This window comes from Pinus tabuliformis, chromosome 5_2, assembly GCF_031772625.1.
Source record: "Pinus tabuliformis cultivar Carrire ecotype Pingquan chromosome 5_2, CPIR1, whole genome shotgun sequence".
In the NCBI taxonomy this organism is placed as follows: Eukaryota; Viridiplantae; Streptophyta; class Pinopsida; order Pinales; family Pinaceae; genus Pinus; species Pinus tabuliformis.
The window spans coordinates 801,702,150-801,725,180 of NC_142306.1; the positions used below are offsets into that span (position 1 = coordinate 801,702,150).

The 23,031-nt window shown below is 41.2% G+C and overlaps 1 protein-coding gene across 1 annotated transcript; it reads right to left on the reverse strand.

The window, feature by feature from the left end:
- Positions 1-3,765: 3,765 nt before the first annotated feature.
- On the reverse strand, positions 3,766-7,770 carry LOC149161742 (uncharacterized). The gene is made up of 2 exons (XM_089434988.1): positions 6,333-7,770; positions 3,766-5,474 (listed from the first exon to the last, which is right to left on the reverse strand). The coding sequence occupies exons 1-2, from the start codon at positions 7,768-7,770 to the stop codon at positions 3,766-3,768; spliced, it is 3,147 nt and encodes a 1,048-aa protein (XP_089291114.1).
- Between the last annotated feature and the right edge of the window lie 15,261 nt (positions 7,771-23,031).

The following is a 23,031-nucleotide window of genomic DNA, read 5'->3' on the forward strand; positions in this document are numbered from 1 at the left end:
GATCTATCATCACCAACATATATATTTTTGGTGTTACAATCATTTAAAGAAGAAAACATGGCTTTGTTTTTGGCCATGTGATAAGAAGCTCCAGAATCAATGAGCCACTCATGAGAATGAGAAGAAGAAGAGACATTTAATGCATAGCCAGACCGAGATGCTTGACAACCACATGCAGAAAGTGCCATTCCTGAAGATGAATTTGAAGTTGAAGATTGCCCCAAATGGATGTTATGCTTCTTCATTGCTGCTTCCAAGGCTTCCATCTTCTTAAAGCATTTTGATTCTAAGTGGCCATCTCGATTACAAAAATTGCAATGTCTATCAGTCTTCTTCCCTTTGTTTTTATTTGTCTTATCATTTTGTTGAAATGATTTTTCATTTTGGAGCTGAAATTGCTTAGGACCCTTGTTTGGTTTAGGACCATTCTTTTTAGGATATGACTTCTTAAGATTCTTTGAATTTGGTTGCTGCTAGGCGGCTAACGCTTTCTTGGAAGAGTTTCCAAGATTAACAAGACCAAGGTGTAAGAGTTTTTCTTGTTCTCTTATTAAAGAATCACAAAAAGAGTCAAAGGAAGGGGACTTGTAGTCTGTTCCTTGAGAAATGAAGGCTTCTCTTGTAGAATGGAAGGTGGAAACAAACACAGAGTAGGCTGGTTCCAACTTTGTAAGAATGGAATAGATAAGGTTACTATCTTCTTTCTTAACTTTAACACCTTCCAAGAGATATCTAAGGGTCTTGAACTTGGACAAGAAATCTTCAATGCAAGAAAAATTATTAGGGTCCAATGTAAGCAACTCATTTTCAAGTTGATGGGCTCTAAGTTCATTTTTAATCCCAAAAAATTTATTGATTTGTTTCATTGCTTCATGGGGAGTATCAAGTTCTGCAATATGGAATCTAAGATCTGGAGAAATAGACATCCCTATCAATCCACGTGCTTGATATTGCCTATTTTCCCATTTAGTAGCTTTATCTTCATCCTTCGGTTTCTTTTCTTGGCCTGAGGCTATTCTGTAGAGACCTTTACTTCTGAGTAAATCCTCAATGTAAGACAACCATTGGAAGTAGTTAGTGTTGTCAAGGGTAACTTGGTATTGACTTTCCATTTCAACAGAAACTGAAGCTAAATATGCTGAAACTAAGTGTTCCAATGGATAAATCTCGAAAAATTAGGCTGGTTTAAAAAAAACGGCTCTGAAAATGGCTTCCGGATGAAGAAGTTATGGCTTTTTGAAAAAAAGTTGTTGAAGTTGCCGACGAACTACGGGAATGTGCGGAAATGAAAAAGTCCGCCCCCACAAAATGGAGACTTGAACCCAAGATCTCTACTCTCTTAAAATAGCTTTGAACCAATTGATCTATACAAAAAATTTGAGAGAGAGAGAGAGAGAGAGCGGGGGGGTTGCTTTGGGTTGCGTGCTTGCTTTGACAAAGCTCTTTTTCCCTACAAAACAAAAAACACAAAACCCAACACGGACATGCAAAGAAAACGAACCTTACGGCTCAAAGTTAGCTTTAGCCGAAAAACTAAATATTTTCAAAAATGAACCTTGCGACTCAAAGTTAGCTTTAGCCAAAAAACTAAATATTTTTCTCAATGTTTCTGATTTTCCGAGATCACACTAAGGCGCAGGGAAAAGAGCATACACATGAGAAAAATCCTTCCTTTCTGTTTCTGATTTGCCCGGATCGCACAGAGTCACAGGGAAAAGAGCATACGTAGAAATGAAAGGTATAGATCTGGTAATAAAAAAAGCTAAATAAACCGAAACCGAAATAAACAGAGAGAAAATAACAGTAAACTGCAAATAAACATTGTATACCTCCAGATCTTAAAAATGACGTAGCTAGGGCTACCGAAAACCTTTTCACGTGAAACAAAAGGGGTTCCTCACTAGAACAGATGCTCCTAACACAACAGAGCAGTCCTCTCGGCCCGAAAGCAGTCAGAAACAGCAGATCTACGAGACGACAATTGGATGCAGTTCTACCGGCTTCAGATTTCGATCACCAACGGACGCGGCCCTCAAATAGCTCTGATACCATGTAGGAATTTACAGGGTAAGTTCCTCAGACAGAACACCAAAGGAAACCGCTCACAACCAGATCGCAGATCAATACACCAGTATTTTTGACGTGGTTAAAACCCTCAAAGAGGGAAACAGTCCACGGCCTGAGCCAACGCGGCCACTTCAGGAAATTTATTAATAAAAGAATGAAATTTTACATATGTTTCTCTCATGCACAGATTACCTTACAAATGACCCTCCATGCACTTTAAATATAAATCATGGACCAATCGGGTGTCAAGCCACGGATCAAGTGTCGGTAATACCGAGGAGAGAATGAACCGTCGGATCACTACATATCGTGACCGTCAGATTGTAAGTTACAAAATGTACAACGGTAAAGAAACACACTTTACCTAACTCTTTACTAGACCAAGTTGTACTTAACTATTTCCTATGTGTCGGAATATCCTAACAGGAACATTGATTGATTTATAAGCATCAAGGTTGGTTGAAAATTGTGAAAACCCCCAAGGAACAAGGTTTTAAAAAGAATGGAGCTACCATCATGTGAAACTCTTGGTTGAGTGTTCAATTAGATAGAATATATGATTGTGTATGAATGTAATGAAACTAAATTTGTGAAGTGAATGAATGGTAAGTATATTATAATAATAAGAACATGTATTCATATATCGTCAAATTTCTTTATGACATCATGGTTTTCAACTCAAATACTAAGATGTGGGTCAATCTCAAGATGCAAATCGTATAGATTCTTTATTATTAATTCCGTCCCTTGTAAAATGTTATTTCCACTTTATGATGATTTGGGCACTAGTAATGAATCATAGCCTGAAATATCCCAGTAATTTCTAGAAAGGATATCAATATTTCTTGCAAGAAATTCATGAAGGTTATAATAGTCCCCACACAAATGTATAGAGATTTTGTGAGGCCATAATATTTATATGCACCACTTTTACTAAAATTGGGTTGAAGAATATTACACCAACCAATGGTTTAGGTAGACAAGTATTGGAATGACCACATTATTAATTAAAGGAAAAATATATTATTTTATAATTGTGATAAAAAAATGTCGTATGCCTTTTTTATTTTCCACAATATTCTTATGCTTTTCAATTCTTTGTACTATAAGGGTTTTGGGTACCCCCATTTACACAATGTACAACATATCTTGATTTGTTCTTTTTTTTAATCTATTGAGGAAAGGAAATAAACCCTTCTAGGGTTTCAAGTACATATTTAGCCCAATATATTGGAATTTTGAATTGGGAATGTGTTTTTTCCGAAGAAAAAAGTGAAACTTTTTATTAAGCAAATAAAAAGTTACATTCTGTAAAAAGCTTTGAGCAGACCTGATGGCTCACATGATTGCTGTTTTGATCTTCTGTAAGTAAACAAACAAAAATCTCAGTCCTTTTTTTGACTGATTGTGGATGATAAAATATGTCCTGAAACTGCTGAAAAGAAACTGTCTAGACTTCCTCCCTTCAGGAGGCTTAAGTACAATTTATACGATGCATACTTTGGGGTCTCCTTCAGAGAAGGAAAACAACCCCTTACATGACTGTAAATAAACCTTTAAACAGCTGAAATGTACAAAAAGTTTTTGAGTTTTCTGTTTTGAAGTGCTCAAGAAATATTTACAAATATATAAAGAAAACTGTAACAGATATTCATTGTGCCCATGAAACTGCAAACAAAAAGAAAAGGCGAGCCGCGTTCACTGTGGAGGAGCAAAAGGGGGCTGATGTGAAGTGGATGACTGCCCCTGACTGAGTTCTACTATTGACCAGCTGCCCATATCTTGCTGTAAACCAGCCTTAGAAAGCTGATCTGCTTCCTCGTTTTTGTCCCTGTAAATATGGCAGATGGTAAAGCTGTTAAAAGATGACTTTAAAAACAATATTTCTTCTAAAAGAGTCTTCAGAATCTGGTTTTGACATGATGCATTCCCATTAACCCATTTTATGACATTCAGAGAGTCTCCGAAGATTTGAATTGTGAAGATGTTTCTTTGAAGTAACCAGCAAAGGAGAAGGCGCAAGGCAGACAGCTCAGCATAATTATTTGTACCAGGTCCTAGCCCTACAGAAGCTTTTAGGGAGTGATCAGGATTCAAATGAATGCACAGTCCTGCTCCAGCCTTGTTATTCTGGGATGCTCCGTCAAAATAAGCCCATGGAATGCCCTCCTGGATAGTAACAGGCTTGTGATGGTTTTGAGGATTTTTAGCTTCAGGGATCGGGATGGCAGAGTAAATGGCTGCACAATTAATGGCTATGGCGGATGTGGGAGTGTCCTTGTCTTGAAACAAGCTTTTGTTTCTCGCTAGCCATACGCCCCAAAAAAATATAAGAGGTAGATTTCTCATGTTTCCCTCCGGATAGTTCTGCCACCATTTCCTCCAAGCTTCTTCCAAAGGGTCTAACCCCCACTGTGCCTTTACATTGAGCAAGCAGGTTAACTCCTCCCATATCTTTAAAGAGACTGCACAAGATGTAAAGAGATGGCTTATTGATTCCTCTTCTAATTTGCATAATGGGCACCTCCCTGGCCCAACTAAGTATCTGGCTTGTAAAATGTCCCAAGTTGGGACTTTTCTTTTTAGCATGCACCATAGGAAAATCCTGGCCTTAGCTGGGCATTTTAACTTCCATATGTTTTTCGACCACCAATCTGGTATTCCCCAACCTTTCTTTTTCATTAAGAAGGAATATCCATCTTTTAGGGAGTATTTACCTATTTTCCCCTGTGCCCAAATCAGCAGATCAAGTTCGTTTTTAAGCCTGACATTAGAACGATGAAGTTCTTGAATGAAACAAAACCATTCGTTCTTCCATCTGATGTTTATTCCTAATTCTTCATCATTTTTCCAATCCTGACCCCATATGGTAGAGTGGCCTACTTTCTCCACCTGGTTTAGAGTAAAAATGCCTTTACTATCAAGATGTCTAAGAAAGCCAGGTGACAAGGCAAAAGCTTCATTACAACCTACCCAGGGGTCCCTGCCAATTCTAATATGACTTCCATCTCCCACTTTCCATGCCAATCCTTGTTCAATCACAGAGAAAGCCTCCGCTGTGGCCTTCCAAATGACTGAGATATTCTTCTTTTTCTTTTCTTGGCTCCGAATCCAATCTTCCAAAGGAATTGGATCTATATACTTTCTTTTAACCACCCTTGTCCAAAGATTCTCCATCGAGATTAATCTCCAACCTGATTTAGCTGCCAGGGAAAGACTGAACTCAGGGAGCCTTTTTATTCCCCATCCTCCCCATTCTTTTGGCCTAGCCAGCTTATCCCAAGCCACCCAGGGAAGAACGGAATTTTCTTTTGATCCTGCCCATAAAAATCTGCAGCAAATCCTTCTGATTTTCTCCATCACTCCTTTGGGGACCCAGGTTAAAGCTGCCCAGTATACTGGGATGGCTAACAATACAGATTTGATGAGGGTCAATCTGCCAACCCTGGAGAGCCACTTGAAACTCCAATGAGTAATTATGGCTTCTAGCTTTGCTATGAGCCAGTTCCAATCCTCTTTCTTTTATGCTGCCGGCTTTAGCCAAAACCCCAAATATTTGAAGGGGGAGTCCAATGGTTGATGGTGGAAGGGAAAAAGATTGGCCATCATGGATCTTTCTCTTCTGTCAAAATCTGCCACACAAACTTGAGATTTCCTAGAGTTTATCTGCATTCCAGTAGCTTTCAGAAATAGATCGAAAATGCATTTAAACTCCTTAAGTTCATTATATGATCCATTAGTGAAAATCAAAATGTCATCAACAAAAAGCAGATGAGTGATGAAAAGATTTATTGCTACCTCTATACCTTTTACCTTCTCCTCTCTTCTAGCTTTGTGAATCAATCTGCTTAGCCCTTCTGCCACTAGAAGAAACAGGAGAGGAGATAAAGGACAGCCTTTCCTAAGGCCTCTTTGGCTTTTGAAAAATGGGGAGGCTGCTCCATTGATCAGAACAGCAAAACTGACATTTGTGATACAGCCCATTATCCAGCTGATGAAAGAATAGTTGAAGCCCAAATGAGTTAGCAGCATCCGGAGATAAAGCTAGTTGATTCGGTCATATGCTTTGGAGAGATCTATTTTAAGAACCGCACCCTTCTTTTTCTTTTGTCTGACACTGTGAATTACCTCCTGGGCTACTCCAATGGCTTCATGAATTTGTCTTCCATCCAAAAAACCAAATTGTTCCATTGAGATGTTTCTTGACAGGATAGGAACAATTCTAATAGCTATCACCTTGGAAATGATTTTATAAATACAATTACACAAGGAGATCGGCCTGAAGTCTTCAAAGTTCTCCGGGTCATCCTTCTTTGGGATGAGAGCTATAAAGGTTGAATTAAAAGGCCTGTAGACTTCTCCTTTCTGTCTTGATTCTTCTACTACATCGGTGATTTCAGAGCCTATTAGGTCAAAGAAAGAGAGGAAGAGTTCGATAGTCCAGCCATCAGGTCCGGGACTTTTGTCTTTAGCCATATTTTTCATAGCTGCTTCAACCTCCTCCTTGGATACAGGGATTGATAGCTCTTCTGCTTCTTCCTCCTCGACAAATCTTGGGAAACATTGAGCTGTTCTAATGACTTCTGCTATGGTGGCCTCTCCCGGATCTGAGAAAATTCTCTGAAAATGTCTCTGTCCTAAACCAGAGAGGTCTGAAAAAGAACTGGCCTCCCTTCCTTCTTCATCTTTAAGGCTCCAAATGGTATTTACAGATTTTCTTCCTTTTGCATAGTTGTGAAAAAAACTAGTATTTTCATCTCCTGATTTTAACCATATTGCCCTACTCTTGAGCCTCCATTCTTCTTCCTTGTCCAAGAGAATTTGGTTTTGAAGCTTCTCCAGATGAAGGATTCTATCCTTTGAAGCCTGTGAGATATATCCATCCTCCTCAATGCTCTCCAATTTCTTCAACTCCTCCCTGATTCTAAACAGCTCTTCATTCTGTTTCAACTTCCTGTCCTTTGCCCAGGATATTGTCGCTTTCTTCAATCTTTTGAGGTTCTCCATGAAGAGGAAGCTTTTGTCCTCTCTTGCATTTCTGTCCGGATGGATCCACGTTTCCTTAAAACCTTTATTGAAAGATGGGTCTTGAAGCCAGGAAGAATTGAATTTAAAGGGGGCAGGAGGCTTTAGGGGGGGGAAAGAGAGATCCAAAAAAATAGGGAAGTGATCTGAGTTGCCTACCTCCTCAACCCACTGCCTGAGAATGGGGGCTTTTGAGATTAGGTCCTCAGATAGGAGAAAACGATCTAATCTTTTGGCGATCCGATCCTCCCCTGCTCTTTTGTTCCTCCAAGTTGGTTTGAGTTTGATCGGGGAGGGATCTATGAGGTTGTTATCCAAGAGTAGATTGAGGAAGAAATCCGACAAAGGGTCTTCCCTGGCCGATGGACCCCATGCCTCTGCTCTTCCTATTGAGAAGTTTAGGTCACCCCCCACAATCAACAGAGAAGACTTCATCAAAGATTTCGCCATCAAATCGTCCCAGAAATTCTCCCTTCCTTGACAAGGGCCATAAATGTTTACAATTGAAAGGGGGTGGGAGAAATCAGGAGAAAAAACCTCCATGCCCATAACTTGCTTCGTCCCCCATTGATTCATGACCTTAATTCTTCCTTCTTTAAACCCAATTGCAAGACCCCCCGAATGGCCTGATGAATCTATTGCTGTAAAGTTCCATCCTGGCAGGAGAGCCTTTAGCATTGTTTCTACCTCGGTTCCTTTCCCCAAAGTTTCTTGGAGAAAAAGAATGTCAGTGTTTGAATTTAGGATCTAGTCTCTCACGTCCAATTTTTTAGGTTTACTGGCCAAACCTCTACAGTTCCAGGAGGACATAATCATTTGATAACAAATTCAGGGGTCTGCACTGCTCTAAGAACCCCAGGGATAGAGTGTTGTTTTCCATCAGCTACATCCAACTTGGCTTTTAGTTTTGCCTTAGAAAGGTCCGATTTTCTACCTCTCTTGTTTTTGGCAAAACCATGAGAGGTCGACTGTCCTAAGCCTCCAACTACACCGGGCAACCCAGACTTTCCTCCCATAGATCTAAGGTTATAGGGGCACGAGGTGTGAGGAACCGGGGGAACAAGAGGGGGCCACACATCTTCACAATTCAAATCAAGGGTCGGCATGGCAGCCGAAATAGAATCTATATCAGGGGAGTTCTTTGCAGGTTCAATGATCTCGTTTAGGCCTTTGTTATGAGAGGGTGAGATTGAAGGCGAAATATGCATAGAAACTGAAATATGCTCAGGAATTTGAAGGGAAGAAAGAGGGGGACCTGAGCACATACCCTTTTCAGGATCGTTGATTGGATTTTGTTCTGCGGATGCGACCTTAGCAATCTCCTCCTCTGCTTCCGCCGGATGCGGTTCAGTGTTCTTTGCCGCCTCTTGGATCTGGGGGTCTTCAGGCGCTGGCTCTTTCTGAGTCCCCTCAATCTCCATTTCTTCTGTTGTCTGCTTCGCCATACCTTCTTTCTCCTGGGGAGCTTGAGCGTGATTGAAAACTGGTTCTCTGAATACTGAGGTCCTCCGAAAACGTCTCCTTCTCCTGAATAGCGGGCAATCCTTAGCAAGGTGCCCATACTCATGACAACGATGGCACCTAAAGGGCAAGTGCTCGTAATCCAAGATCTGTTCGAACACATAATCTTTGTATTGCAAGTTAATTTTTTGGGCAAGACCTCTGCTCGGATTAAGGCTCACCAGAATGCGGGCCATCGCTCTGTTCTTCGTCTCCAGAAAAGACATGTCTGCTTCCAAGAAGGATCCCAATCTGTTTCCGATGGCTTTAAACACAGCTTCTGTCCATAGAAACGAGGGGAGACCCGGGGCCCTTACCCATACCGGGAACACATCAGTTTTCTCTTTGATAGCATCAAAAAGGGGGCTCCATTTTTTCAGCAGAACCGGTATGTTCCCTATAATCCAGTTTCGTTCAAGCACCCACTCTGCCGCCTCCTTATCCTCGAACCGGAACATGAACCACCCTTTAGCTAAACATTGAGCCTCGAACCGTAGAGGTCTATCAGAAACGAAACGCTGTTCTCCCCAAGCTTGAAGAAATTCTGACGAAAGTTTCTTACCTCTCGCCCTTCCGACTAGGGTGCATTCTGCTACTTCTAGGGTTTCTTCTATAGAGACCTCCATACCTAGGACTAAGTTCCCTTCAAGCTCCTGAGATCCAATCGGCCTTTGGGATTTTCTTTTCTCCCCTTTTTTCCTTAAATCTTCAACAGAGGCCCTAGTTTCCCCAAGACCATCGATCCATTCTGGTTCCTCCTGAGTCGTATCCACAGGGAATTCTACCTCCGGCTGAGTCTGAACAGGGGCAGAGAAAACGGGAGCGGGGTTCCCTGAAGATTGATGACCAACTGACGCACCATCGAAACCTCCCGGCTCTCCCGCTAGGCTGTCAGTTTGACCTTCGAAGCCTCCTGCTAGGCTTTCTTTAGGAAAAGGAGGGTCTCTTGGCAAAGAAACCCTAGAAAGCGGAAGAAACCCTCCAGAACCCCTTGCTTTACCGAAACCTGAAGAAAGCCCCAAATTTGCGATGTCTTCAAAGCCCTTTGAGGGAAAGTTCCGGCTTGACACTGATTTACCCTTGTTATCAGAAAAATGAGCGCCTATTGTCGACCCATCCGCCGCAGTCTCCCTGTCCACCTGCTTGTAAAAAGCCTGGTTTCGAAGTCTACTGGCTTCTCTGCCTGAATCCTTGCTTTGTTGCTGAAAGAAAGGTTTTACCTCCTGAGAAAATGACTCCAGCCTCGACAGCTCGTATGCTCCAAAATACTGCTCCACGTTTTGGACTGTAGGTTCCTTTCCCCACATTGAAAGAATATCCTCCAATTCCGGGTCCAAATCCACCAATTCATTAGGGTTAACCATGGTTTAGGGAGCCGTTCCGAGAAAAGCGACAGCAACAGTCAAGATGTCAAGCGCCCTTACCCTATTCTCTTGAAAACGGAAAAACGGAAGACCTGCAGCTCCAGCGATGATATTATCTCCTAACTAAGCGTTTTAGCCAAGCGACACCAACCTCCAGCTGCCAGTCAAACCGGGAGAAGCTTTCCTGCGCCTGCACCTGTGCACGGAACCAGTCTGCAGTCTCCCTAACCGTGACCTGATCGCGGTTCCGCCCGAAACCCTCGCCTCCAAACCCTAGCCATCTCTCCATATTGGTTGCATTTTCTAGACACCCACTATGAAATATTTTCACTGTAACATCTACAACACCAACGTCTTATTAATGTGTATCTTCTATTTCCATTGGTGAGTATTATGGGAATTTTTCTATTGTCGAATTGGGAATGTGTTGTATTGGAATAAAAAAAAATTTCACCACAACATGATACAAGTCTGAAAAAAATTATTTCTTATTAGTGTTAGAGGTCATAATTGTACCCCTCTTTAGCCATATTTTGTTTCCTCATATTTCAGCTCTATTAATACCTTTAGTGGTAGATTTTTTTATAGTGTTTCACATTTTACAAACCTTTGCTTCTCTATTATTTTTTGTAAGACCCTCCTCCCACATCTACCCAAGTAACCAGCCAACCGGGCTAAACATGTGACGAGAAGTTACTATGATATGATTTGACTCCCTATGTGTCAATTAAGGAAGTGGAATCGGCGGAACATATCACATAGACCTTCCACATCAGCAACAGAACTCCCAGGAGCCATCCCAACTAGTCAAGTAACCAACCCTTGAGACCAAATAAAGTTTTAATGCATCAAACCCTTAAGTTCTCCCTTGATATGGACTAGCATACATCGAGGAGGCTCCAGACGCTCCCACAGTAAGCGTAAGCGAGCGTCTGGGGAATTTTTTCCCTTGTTTTGTGCCTACGATTTTGGGATTTGTGCCACATTTTTAGGCCCATAGCCCAAGCCACTACCTAGAACTCAATGACCCCTTGAGAAATGAAATTTCACAATGGAAAAATGATACATCTATAAAAAAATTGACATGGACTAGACTAGACCCCTACTATCCATGACAAGCATTTCATAAAAAATATCACAAATATGAAATCTAAAGTTCTCAACAGCATAACTGAGCATAGGGGTCTCATACTTATCTGAGAATTTCTAAGAAACATTGGTGCCTCAACACATTAGCTTTAATTTCGTATATTAGGCCATATATACATTGTTCATTCATTCTCAAGTAAAAACATGATGAGAGCCTTACATAGCCACTGTCATGATACATGTTCATAACCAAGATAATAACAACAAAAATACAAAGGCAAAAAAGCCATAGCATCCACATATAAACTAGTATAATACTCATGAATTAAAAAGGAGAAATAACCTCATATTAATGATGCAAATTCCAACCAAATTCGGGACTTTCATGAACCACCCGACCGTAGACATGGCTGAGCCAAATCTATCTTCTACCAATCACCCCCGTGACATATTCTAAGCATGAATGTGTGATCTCATAAAAAAATCAAACAAAACCATCAACTGCTTCTAGAGGCCAAACCACCTCAACCCATCAAATAGTGATTCCACGTCATAGTCGAACATCACAAACCATCACCAGACTGATCTCTACACAATCCTTCCAGGGCTCCAGAGAATTTGTTCCAGTAAAGGCTCTCGGACTACTAACTCAACCTACAGTTGCCTCCGAGCTCCAGAGAATTTGTCCAACTAAGGTTCTAGGACTAGTAACTCAACCCAAATTGTTACAAGGCTCCAAAGAAATTGTCCAACCAAGGCTCCGAGAACTAGTAACTCAACCAAAGTTAAAGGAAACATGCGAACCAAATAGAAAAACAAAGAAATGAACCCACAACACCATGGCTATCTAGGAAATGGCAAGGCTAGACAAATCCATTTTCAATCTAGGCAATCCACCATGCCAAGGACAGATCATGACCAATAAACCACATGCATATACCATGCACGCCAAAACTAGTGAGGAAAACATACTTGCAGCTCAGTGCCTGCAAGAAAAACCCATTGTAGTTGTTGATCGTGATGCCCACTTGTTCTTTCTTGTCTTCCTTTGCTTTCTTTCTCTAAGCATCCAAGTATGCCACACTCTCCAAGAGTGTTGTATGAGAGAGAGAGAATAAAGAGAGAGCTCCAAAATTGAACTGACAAAAATCTTACCAATTAATCCTCAAAATCAGTTTTATCAATGAGGCCTCTATTTTCTTCAATTTCCATTATTTTTCTTCATTTTCCTCCTCACATGCAACCTGTGACCTTTCACCTTCCTTCTCTCCTTATTTCCATTATTTTCATAAATAAATGTGCCAAAAGTGTCATTTTTCCTTTCCAAAGTCTTTGTCATTGCCTTTGTCAATTTCCTTTAGCCATAATAACCGAAATGAACACCTATTAAGATGTTTTTCCCACCATTCAGCTTGGAATATGTGTCCCATGACCTTGGTCTTATTTTTTCCTTTATTAACTTTTACATGGAATTTTGATCAGGTTTTTTACAAAACCCCCTCCCTTGGGGGAACATTGTCCTCAATGTTCAATGACACCTATAACCAACAAGGCTGCTGAAAATAAAACATACTACCCATGGAGCTTTATAACATAGCTCGTTGCAGTATTTACAATGACCATTGTTGAAACATGACAATCATATCATTTACTAGAGATTTATAACACAACTCATTATAATATTTACAATAAAATCCACATATACTTAAGCACATTTTCTTCAACCAGCAAATAACCATACTATCTGTGGAGATTTATAAACCACCTCGATACAATATTTACAATAATATACACATATACACATTTTCTCAACCAACAAACAAAAGGATATGATACCTGTATCAATCAACAAGGGAATCGAACGGCTCACACCTCCACCCTCAAAAGTAGTACCAAGATTCACCTCATTCCCAGGAAGTCCAAAATCCACTACCAAAGTCAAAGTTGAATCCAATGTCCAGCGCTACAATCCTGCACCACTTTCCCTCTCAGTGAATAGTTACTAGCTCATTTTTCCTGGCACACTCCCAATGTGCATATGATTCCATCTGGCAATGATAATGACCAAACCAAATCCATCTGTGACCTTCCCTTCTTTGCTACACAATCCCTCGGGAAATATGGTCACCCCCTTCCATGAATTCAAACACCTTCCAAGTTTTGTTGGCACCCCCATATCGAGCAGGCCATCCCTTGGCAAGGTTTCCTCACATCAGAAGGTCCAAAAACAAAGGCATATCCCTACCTCAAACCATCATATCAGTCATAGCATACTCATGGAAATCAATGAACACTATCTAGTACCAATGTCCCAAAATGGACCTGCTCTTCAATACTTTACCAACATATTGTTGCCTGTTCTAATTCATTTTCTTGTTGTTGCTAATGCTTTTCGTCAGTTCTGACCATCCAAATGAGCATTTCATGATTTCTTTTACCAAGCGTATCATTTCCATTAGATTCAAAATAAATGGAAATAAATTCAACTCATACCTCATTGGTGGCCCATCATTAAGGTACACTTACAACTTTGTTTACTTCCTGTCACAACAAGTCAAACTAGCATCTTTGACCAAACCATCATGTATAAACATATCACATCAGGTTAGCTCAAAACGCAACCATCATAGATCAAAATCATAGATCACATGTAACCATCATAAACTAGAATCATAGATCACATGTAATCATCATAAACCAGAATCATATATCACATGTAATCATCATAAACGAGAATCATAAATAACATGTAATCATCATAAACCAGAATCATAAATCATATGCATAATAACACTGAAATAAAATATTGATACCTATCCTTTAATCAATCCTTGGCTTCTACCTTTGTCCTTATTCCGTACACACACCGGATCGGTTTCCACACCTGACAAACACCCAATTCCTTCTCTTCAACCATGTACTCATACAAATAGTGTACATTCCACACATACAACCACACATGGCATGCAACACCATGCAATACGTGCACCTACACCTAGCATATAGTGGGTACACCTACACCTAATGTACAATACAATACACACATACACCTACACCCAGTGTACACCAGCACATAATACATACACCTACACACGATGTACAACACAATACATATACGTACATAGAGTACAACACAATGAATACACATGTCACGATACCACAAATACACAATGCACATACATAATACTGCATGCCTGAAACACAACATGTATGACGTGCACAATACCACATGCACACCAGTACCATATGTACAAAAAGTATACAGTACCACATGTACACAGCACCACCTGCACAACATGTGCATAGCATCACATGTACATGACACCACCGGTACAATGTGTACACAACACCACATGCACACCACACCACTTGTACAATGTCTACACAATACTACATGTACACAACACCACATGAATGACATGTACAGAACACCACATGTACATGGTCTCACATGCAAGACATGTACACAACACCACCTACACACAACACCACATGCACAACATGTATACAGCACCACATGCATACAAAACCACTTGTACAATCATGCACACAACACCATATGTACGTACACCCATATGTACAACATGCACACAACACCATATGTACATAGCACTGCATATACAACATGTACATAGAACCATATGTACACACCACTACATATCCAACATGCGCACAACACCATATGCAAACAATGTTGCATATACATCATGCACACATTACAATATGTACACAACATTACTTATCCAACATGTACATAGTACCTGTTATAGACATATTTGGGTACTGCAACCCCAATCTTATATGTCAATAAACCAAGGACTCTTTAACCCCTAAAAGTGTTGTTTCATACCCTAAAGGATCATCGTCAACTGATTACATCATTCCCCAAAAGTTCCACCCGAAAAACCACTCAGAACTGGCCAAAACTGGACCATACTGACTGCTCCACTATCAGGGTGTGATGCATATTGACTCGTACACTACCTAGGTGAAATGCATATTGAAGTGTCCTTCTGTGGGGTGCAACGAGTGAGAATGGACAAATGTTAGAGACATTTTGCTAAGTGGATGCTCATGGAATCTTCTAGAAACTTCTCCTATGACACTTGCCTCTCTGAATTCGCCCAGGGATGAGTAAGAGATCCAAGAAATCTCCAAGTGGAACCAAGAACAACAAGTGGAATGACACTAATCAAAAACCCAGATATGACTCACACCCTTGCAGACATCTATAAATGGATCTCTCATCTAGGAGATCTGGAGGCTGGAATTTTGTAATTTGTAAGGAAGTGCTGATAGTTTGTCTTTGAGAAGGAGCATTGTATTTTTGGGTGATCTTGCTTTTCATGAGGTGAAGAGGGCTTTGATGCTGGGAGGATGATGCTAGATTAGACAGTTGGGTTGTAATTCTCCCTTCTATTTTAATAAAGTTCTTTGAGTTTTCCTCCATACAATCGTGTACTTGTGAATCTTGTTATTTGCAAATGTCATTGTATGTTCAATGTATTTCTGATTCTGCATTGTTTATGATATAATAGATTGAGATGCTTTGATGGTGTTTTGTTACTTTGTTTCTACAGGTATTCTCTAAGCGGGACAAGTAGGAGAGGAGTTGCAAGCTCTATCAAGGGGGAGAGAAATCAAGCAAGGAGTCAAGCGGAAGATCCAGGTTGGTCCCTTTTCTTCTCCCTTATCTATTATCCATAGAGGTGTTATAGACATTTTTGTGCCTTACAGCATGAAGCATGAAATGTCGATAATCTGAGGGATCCAAAGTCCCTAAACATGTTGTTCCTACCCCTAGAGGAACAAGGTCAGCAAACCACAACACTGAAAATCAATTCTCCACCTGAAAACACTCAAAAACAAGCTAATTCTGGATCATGTCAACTGCTCCACTGAGCATCTGCGCTGAATGTCAACTGCTCCACTCTGTACCTGCGCTGAATGTCAACTCTAATGAAGGCTACCTGCACTGGGCGAGATTGGCCAAGTGGCACAGTCATTCTGCAAGGTGTCAAATGCCCAGGAAGCTTCCAAAATGACACTTGGATCAGGGAATTCGCCTTGTGATGAGTAAGAGGATCTAAATCTCCAAGTGGAAGCAAGAAACTCCAAGTGGACTCAAGAACTGAAGTATAACTGAAGTGGGAGAGGACACTAGTCAGCTTCATGCCAGCCTCAAGCTGACTCATCCTTTCTCCAAAACTCCTATATATAGAGCTCTCTCATGAGGTCTAGGGAGGTGGGAATCTTGTGAATGTAAGGAAGTGCTGTTGGTTTGAGTATAGAACTATTGGGTGATTGCTTTGAAGGAGGTGAAGAGGAGATTTCTTTCTACTGGGAGGTGTTGCTGGATTGGGCCTCTTATGGTTGTAACACTCTCAGAACTTTACTTCTTCCATTAATAAAGCATTTGAGGTTCTTCTATATGCATGTGTCTCTGTGGCGTATTGATGCTTGTATATTTGATTTATTCTAATCCTTGAATCGATTATGGATGTATGCTTCCTGTAGTTTCCTTTTCTTGTGCTTTTGCAGGATCTTTGTGTAGCTGGGCCAGTGAAAGAGCAAGGAGCTAGGAGCAAGCAGCAAAGAGGGAAGATTGGATCAATCATTAGCGGAAGATAACGGTTAGTGGATCTCTTTCTCCTCTCTCTTACATCTCATAAAGAAGTAATCTTGAATAGCTTTGCTTTGATTGTTGCTGGTGTACTATCACCCTTAGAGTGGGATAGGGTCATTCCGTATTGGATACTTTTCCCAACAACAAATTGGCGACTCCGCTGGGGATCGTATCTTGTTGGTTGTTTGTGTTTTTTGCTATTCATTTCATGAACAAAGGGAGTACCGAATCGAACTGCATTTGGATCTTTCAAATGCAAAGTAGAGGGCAGCTACTCTAGCTCAGTTTCTGGGCAAGTTTATGATTTGAAAAGCTGATCCACAAGGACTATAATAAGCTCTTAGTGATAGCTTTTCATCCTCCTTGTCATCCCTTAGTGTGTCCTTGACTGATAGCTTCTGATTTGGCCAAAAACTGTGAATTTTTGAGCAATCTGTGACCCGGAAACCAAGAGAAACGAAAGTTTCGTTCTTCAGTGCAACTGTTGTGAAGGCTGTCTGCATTTCAGCGCAGTTCTCGAAGGGGCTACCTGTGCTGAAGGTCAAACAGACAGTGTCCCACCTGCGCTGGACCAGTCTTGCCTTGTGCTACTGGGGTTTCTTGCTGTTTCTTGCCCTGTTTTCACTCTTGTTTTTGCTGCCTGTTACCAGTCAATGTGCCTATCTGGAACCAACTTTCCTTGTCACTATTCTGCCTCGGTTGTATAAAGAAACTGTGTTTGTTCTTTGTGTATTTCTTGTATCATTTACAGTTTCCCATAACGAAAGTGAACTAGTCTTGCTGTGACCTCTTAGATCTAGACCTGTGATAAAGTGTCGTTTTGATCTTAAGAGTTAGTTTATTTGTTGTTCATAGCTGATTGAGCTTTTTCTTTCGTCATATGGTTTGAGTTTATATATTTCTAGTGTCGAAACAAGTAAATCTTAAGGTGTCTTTTGATTTTGGACAAGCTTGTTTGCTTTCACTTGAAATTGAATTCAAAATTATACAACAGCTTTCTCTTTGCATTGCGCCAACATTAAGAAAGAGAAAAGAAATACTTGCATTGTGCATGTGCATTATGACAGTTTGCATGTTGATTTAGGGAAAAGTGCATTAGTGTGTGCTCTATGATCTGTGTGAAAAGATGTTGTCTTTCTTTTCCCTCAGTAGTTAAGATTTTCAAAGTTGAAAGATTGAAAAGCTTGCTTATCATCTTAGACTGCATTTAGGAGTGTTATCATACATCTCGTGGTGATCCATAAAGGCAAACTGCTAAACAAGATCAACCTTAAAATAAATTGAATTTACATAACAATGCATTGAAACATAACGCAAACACATAGAGGTCTAAGCTAGAGACGTGTTCCGGCGTCGTTAAACGTGATATCTTAGCGTTGAGTGGTTGGGTGATTCCTCCACGGTGAAGCGATAAGTATCAATACGGACTTGTGCTCCCACGTACCGTCGCGTATATATTGGGAGACCCCTATAGGAATAAAGCCTTTATCCAATAGGAAACCGTGTCAGCCGCCCTACTGATCACAATGCAGTAAACACAGCATTCACGAAGATCGACCACTCGTACCGTAAAACGTATTCTGTGGTTTTGCGAAAAGTTTGGCACACCCTCTGCCTAGAACTCCAGAGCAGTTTCTTTTGGCCTTTTTCAAACTCTATAATTGAAAAAGTCCATCCGAGCATTTGTCACTTCGGGCTCGTTAAAACATCGAAGGAGACTAGAGTCATCTTTAGCTTTTTCTCGACTCTTAAAAAGTGAAAAAGCAAGTTGTGTCTAAAGCGTCGTTATAAAATTTATTTTAAACGGAACATAATCACCTCCCATTCCCGCGTTGATCTTAGGTTGAGAACATGGAACGCCCCAACCAAGGAATTCCACATGATGGAAATCCTAGTCCATTCTCCTCTTGGGGAGAAGTTGGTGCGCCCCACATGGCCACATTGTCGCTTCCAGGACTGACAATTGGCCTGCCTATTTGGCTATTCTCAACTAGTGTAGTTCAGACCACCATGGTTCCTGAACAGTCGAGTCAATAGTTAGATGAGTCTAAAGCTGCCCACCAGCCTTCAACTTCCTATAACTCTTCCTCCAATCCTTCATCTTCGCAAGGTAGAGCCGGTAAAAACCAAGCTCCCATGAAGAAGAAGGAGAAGAAGGAGAGAGAGAAGAAGAAGAAGGAGCCTAAGGCGACTGGGGGCAAGCAAAAGACATCTAACAAAAATCCACACACAGCACAGACCAGGCCTAAATCACCATGTGTCATATGTAAAGGAGACCACTTCCATAGATATTGTCCCTGTATTCCCCGGATACTAAGGGACTGGTCCCCTCGGTTGCACAATTCGGGAGCATCAACCTCTGATAGCCATGTTGAATGCTTACCGTCAACCAGCGAAAGTGAAGTTTCAAGTCAAGGAGGGGGAATAAGATCCCCCTGCAAACTATGTAAAGGCGATCACGCCATCCACCGTTGTCCCTTCTTAGACGAAGCGAAGAGATTTTTGGAAGATCGTCCGGTTTCACCGTTGAGACTTCCTCCTGGATACAAAAAACTCGTGCCAAGTCCTTCGTTGGTTGAAAATACAGCTGGCCCGCTCAAGTGGTCAGCTGAAGCGTCAGTCATTGAAAATGAACCTACTGAATCCAGACCAGACGAAAGTCTAAAGTTCGATACGGCAGTTGACCCGGTTCCGCCTTCAGAGGTTTCATCTTCAAATGACACCGTCATTGAACATTCATCTTCAAATGACACCCCCACTAAAGAGAATAAGGATGACACCATCCAGATTCTTTTCATCAACACAGATTCTGATGAGCATCAGGGAAATGTGCCCATTCCTTTATCGCAGGAAGGAACATCGTCAGGATCATATCCGGCCATGTATTCGGTCCCACCACCAAGCAACCTGGTTGTGTCCTTTGATTGGAACCAACTAGGCAGACCCCGGTTACCAGCCAGTATACCATTCAGAATCATAGTCCAAATCTACAGAATGGTAATGGCTGGAACTATCATTGATGAAGGGGCATCTGTGAGTATCCTTTCCTCTATTGCTTGGAAAGCAATGGGTTCCCCAGAGCTTTTGCCTGAGATAAGAAATCTCTCGGGTTTTGACAAAGGAACCAGTCAACCATTAGGGATCCTCCCCAATGTGCCTGTTACATTGAAAAGGAAGACCGTTCAAATGAACGTGATGGTCGTTCAAGGACCCTTGGATTATAACCTACTCCTTGGACGAGACTATATATATTGCATGGGAGCTATAGTCTCCTCACTCTTTAGAGTAATGTGTTTTCCACACGAAGGAAGAATGGTCAAGCTCGTAGACCAACTTTCATTTCCTGGATCACACATCGCAAATAGTCAAATACCAACCCTCAATGGTCTATTCACCCAAGAAATGTCTCCACCCCCAGTCCTCCTTCCCGATGAATGCGAGTGATTCGGAAAGATAGGACTAGAACCCAGGGGGCATGCATCCTGGTCTGCTCTGGGCAGAGGAAACCTTGGGTATAAGGTAGAATTTCCGCGAAAGGATATGACTAGTCCGTACCCCGTCCGTGGAAGGAAGAGGGGTTGTTCTAGAACAGGATTCTTTTGTCAAGGTTACTTGTTTAACAAAGAGTCATTCACCCTTGTCTATTTCGGTAGACATTGCCGAAGCAAGAGATTGATTTGCGGCAGCAAATAGAACCATCTTTGGGTAACCAGAAAGAGGCAAGCCTCACCCTTTAAAACAAATGTTTTATCGGATAAGTAGGGGCAGCCTTGAAATTTTACTTTATACCTGGGGGCATGCAACCTTTTGGAGTGCAAGCAAGGGACGACTATTTATTTTTTAAATTTTTAGGTCCTCCCTTTAAACCTGTAGGTCTAACCCTTTAAACTCGTAGGATTAGCCGTTTCCAAACTTGCATAAAGAAAGGATATGGGGCAAAGGTCAAACTTTGCCACATTAGGAGCATAGCTTCGTGAGATAAAGCTCCATAAAAAATAGCTATCTCACAGGAGACATTCTTATCTTATGACTGGTATATCGAGCAGTTTTACCGCGGAATTTATGCTCGTTAAAAAATAGAAAAGCGAGATCCGAGCAGTTTTAGCACATAGTTCATGCTCGTTAAAAAATAAACATAAGATTGAGCAGTGTTTTGGCACATTCAAGCTCTTTAAAAAATGAACCCAGTACTGGTAAATAACCATTGTGATCGTAAATTTATTAGCCATAAAAAGCCTTGGTCGTGTTTGCAGTTTCCACCTCCATTCCATTTGGCCGATCGTTCACCCCCATATGATTGTTTACCCATTTTGAGGAATAGTTGCGAAGAGTGATTTCACTTAGCCATCCTTGTGACACTGCCGTGATTGGAAAATTCCAACCTGTACATGGAATCTGCTGCTATCCCTGTTTATCACTCGTTCCTCAAAAGACGAGTCTTCTTTGAGCTCTTTTCTCCTGACTCGTAAAATATGAAAATTTTGCCGAGTTTTGGCCTTCCAGCTCGTTATAATGACCGGAAGAGCTATCCCTCCTCTAGATTTTAATCTTTTTGGACCGGAGGGATTATTACACAAAAAGGTCGAGCGCTTGTTTTATTCGGCTCGTTAAAGTAATCGAAAACTCATCCCTTCTGTATTGTTTTATACTTTTTCGGACTTAAGGGATTAGATGACGAAAAAGGAATTTTGGAGTTAACTTTCTGTACTTTTTCAGACTCTCTAAAAATGAAAAGGACCAAGTTTTCCTTGTCGTTAGACTCGTTAAAATGATTAAATAGCGACAAACTTGTCTTTAGACGAGAACGAGTTTCCCTATCGCTAGGCTCGTTAAAACATAGCGATGGGCTTGCCCGAAGGGCAGGTTATAGAACAAGCATATGTTATCCTCCTCAAGCTTGACAAAAATAAAGAGGTACTGGTCAGAAATGACTGGGGAAAAATTGGGAGAACCTCGAAGCTTTAATGGTAGCAAGTCGCTCTTGAACATGACACTTTGTCCTCCGTATCACATCGAGTTGGGTTGTTTCATTCACCGGTCTCATCACCATTGTCCTCGCCAAACCATCCACATTTGGGGTAATGCTACCGATCCATCACATCAGTGTCGTTATATGTTCAAGAGATGTGTTCAGAAAGAGTCAACCGTGTCCCATCCACTGCCATACATTATCCTTCATCCACCCATGATCGCCACCCTGAATCATATCTCACAGGTTGTTTTCACCTCCACTAAAATCATTAGCTCTGTTCCGTGTCATTGATGTGGGATTCATTAAGGCCCTCCTTTGACGGATCGCTTCTTGTCGACTTCAGCTCATTATCCAAGAAGTTGATCTAGGAACAAACCCCCCAGTACTTTGAAGCTTGCATGCCTCAATGGCAAGTTTCTCACTTCCGGTGACAGGTATACATCAATGACCTTCGACCAGAAGATTTTGCGTGGTGTTCGACGCCAAGTCCTTTATTCACACCACGTGAATTGTACTGCAGTACCTTGAGGGTCATTGTCATTATTGGTGATTCCTCTCGCGCTTGTTAATGGTTTACATTATTGACCGGTAATCAAGCGATGTCTTTCCATGTTCGACTTCAGCGCAATTCTCACATGGATCGACTTGTACTTAGAGTGAAGATCGAACGAGTTTGAAGACCCCGGATCTAGTTTCATCCATCCGGGCTACGATATATATTCAGGAAATATAAAGACATTTGATATGTACATCATTGCAGCAGATGATCATCCTACTCAAAGGATGATAATTTCAGCAGAGAATTATCAGTCTACCATCAGACGATCGTCTATTCTATGTACCAAAATGAATTTATAAAGCTGAGCATGGGAATGCCCACCTCAGCTAGATCATGAAAGCAGAATGAAAAATAATGTATTGTATTGTATTTTATTACAGGGCAGCTCTCAGCGATTGAATGAACTTCAGATCCTCCTGATAAAGCATTTCACCTAATAAATGACCTCATACTTTAGGGGGCAACTGTTATAGACATTTTTGTGCCTTACAGCATGAAGCATGAAATGTCGATAATCTGAGGGATCCAAAGTCCCTAAACATGTTGTTCCTACCCCTAGAGGAACAAGGTCAGCAAACCACAGCACTGAAAATCAGTTCTCCACCTGAAAACACTCAAAAACAAGCTAATTCTGGATCATGTCAACTGCTCCACTGAGCATCTGCGCTGAATGTCAACTGCTCCACTTTGTACCTGCGCTGAATGTCAACTCTAATGAAGGCTACCTGCGCTGGGCGAGATTGGCCAAGTGGCACAGTCATTCTGCAAGGTGTCAAATGCCCAGGAAGCTTCCAAAATGACACTTGGATCAGGGAATTTGCCTTGTGAT

Coding starts and splice junctions, on each gene's coding strand:
- LOC149161742 (XM_089434988.1), bottom strand. CDS start 7,770: ATGCTAAAGGCTCTCCTGCCAGGATGGAACTTTACAGCAATAGATTCA. Junction 5,475..6,332: donor CTTCAGGCCGATCTCCTTGT/GTAATTGTATTT, acceptor CTGTATTGTTAG/CCATCCCAGTATACTGGGCA.